Source organism: Penaeus monodon, chromosome 29 (genome assembly GCF_015228065.2).
Source record: "Penaeus monodon isolate SGIC_2016 chromosome 29, NSTDA_Pmon_1, whole genome shotgun sequence".
In the NCBI taxonomy this organism is placed as follows: Eukaryota; Metazoa; Arthropoda; class Malacostraca; order Decapoda; family Penaeidae; genus Penaeus; species Penaeus monodon.
The window spans coordinates 37,871,044-37,872,087 of NC_051414.1; the positions used below are offsets into that span (position 1 = coordinate 37,871,044).

Below are 1,044 nucleotides of genomic sequence, written 5' to 3' on the forward strand. Positions count from 1 at the left end.
GGCGAGAATGGGTTAATGAACATTTTTTTTTCTTACTTGCACAGGAGTTGTAGGAGGACGTACTGCTGTTGTCCCTCCCACTGCTGGTGCTGCTCCAGGATTAGGAACAGTGCCCAAAACCTGAGTCTGTGGTCTCAGAGTGTTTGTAGGTAGTGGTAATCTCAAGACAGGTCGACCTCCTGCACCTGTTGTTATCATTGAACCTTGCAAGCCTTTTAATCCTTGCAGACGCTGTAACAGTGCTGCTGCTGCTGTTCCACTGACACCTGAATTACATTAAGAGGAAGAAGGAAAAAAAAAATGTATCACTTCAGATAATAATGAACTATATGATTTTGATTTTCACACTCAATACATAGTTTAACATCTTTCCATGATTTAACAACATATGAAACAGAGGGAGTAAGAAAATAATACCTTGAGACATTGTTTGGTTCACTGGCTTTTGTACAGGAGCTGTTGTTAATAACAGCTGACCTGATGAGGTTTGTAGAAGCTGAAGTCCTCCAACTGCTGACGTACCAGCAACTGTTGGTGCTCCACCCACAGTGGCAGCACCAGCAGGGTTACTAATGCCCACTCTTTGTGGCATGACCAAACGTGGTCCCTGGGGTGTCTGTTGCACCATCATTCCACTGCTGCCTGTGCCTGGTGCAACCTGGATGGCTATATGAAAAAAAGATAAATTACTACATTTTTATTGGCAACCTAATTATTTTTGTTTCTAAAACAAGAAACAATTGTATAAATCCACTTACACTACTGACAACGATGATACACAATAAGCAAAGAGAACAGTGTACCAACATACCTTTTATTGTACCTCCTTGCTGCACCAGCTGGAACCTCATGCCTCCACCTGGCACAGAAGCAGGTGCTGCTGCTACTGCAGGAGCTTGCTGCAATGGTGCTCGCACAGTCCCTACAGGAGTTGGTGCTCTAGGAGTGGTCACAGGAGAACCTCCTGGCTTAGGCACACTTTGACTAGATGGCCGAACGTGGAGCTTGATTTTACCAGCTGGACACCTGGGAAGGGGAGGGGGG

General features: G+C 45.1%; 1 protein-coding gene across 1 annotated transcript in view; it reads right to left on the reverse strand.

The window, feature by feature from the left end:
• The window catches only part of LOC119592239 (helicase domino-like), a gene marked incomplete at its 3' end in the record, with an annotated part of 26,783 nt that overhangs the window by 10,177 nt on the left and 15,562 nt on the right, over positions 1 to 1,044 (reverse strand). The window contains 3 exon segments of the mRNA XM_037941071.1: positions 37 to 266; positions 418 to 666; positions 812 to 1,026. Of these exon segments, the coding sequence (XP_037796999.1) occupies positions 37 to 266; positions 418 to 666; positions 812 to 1,026 (694 nt within the window).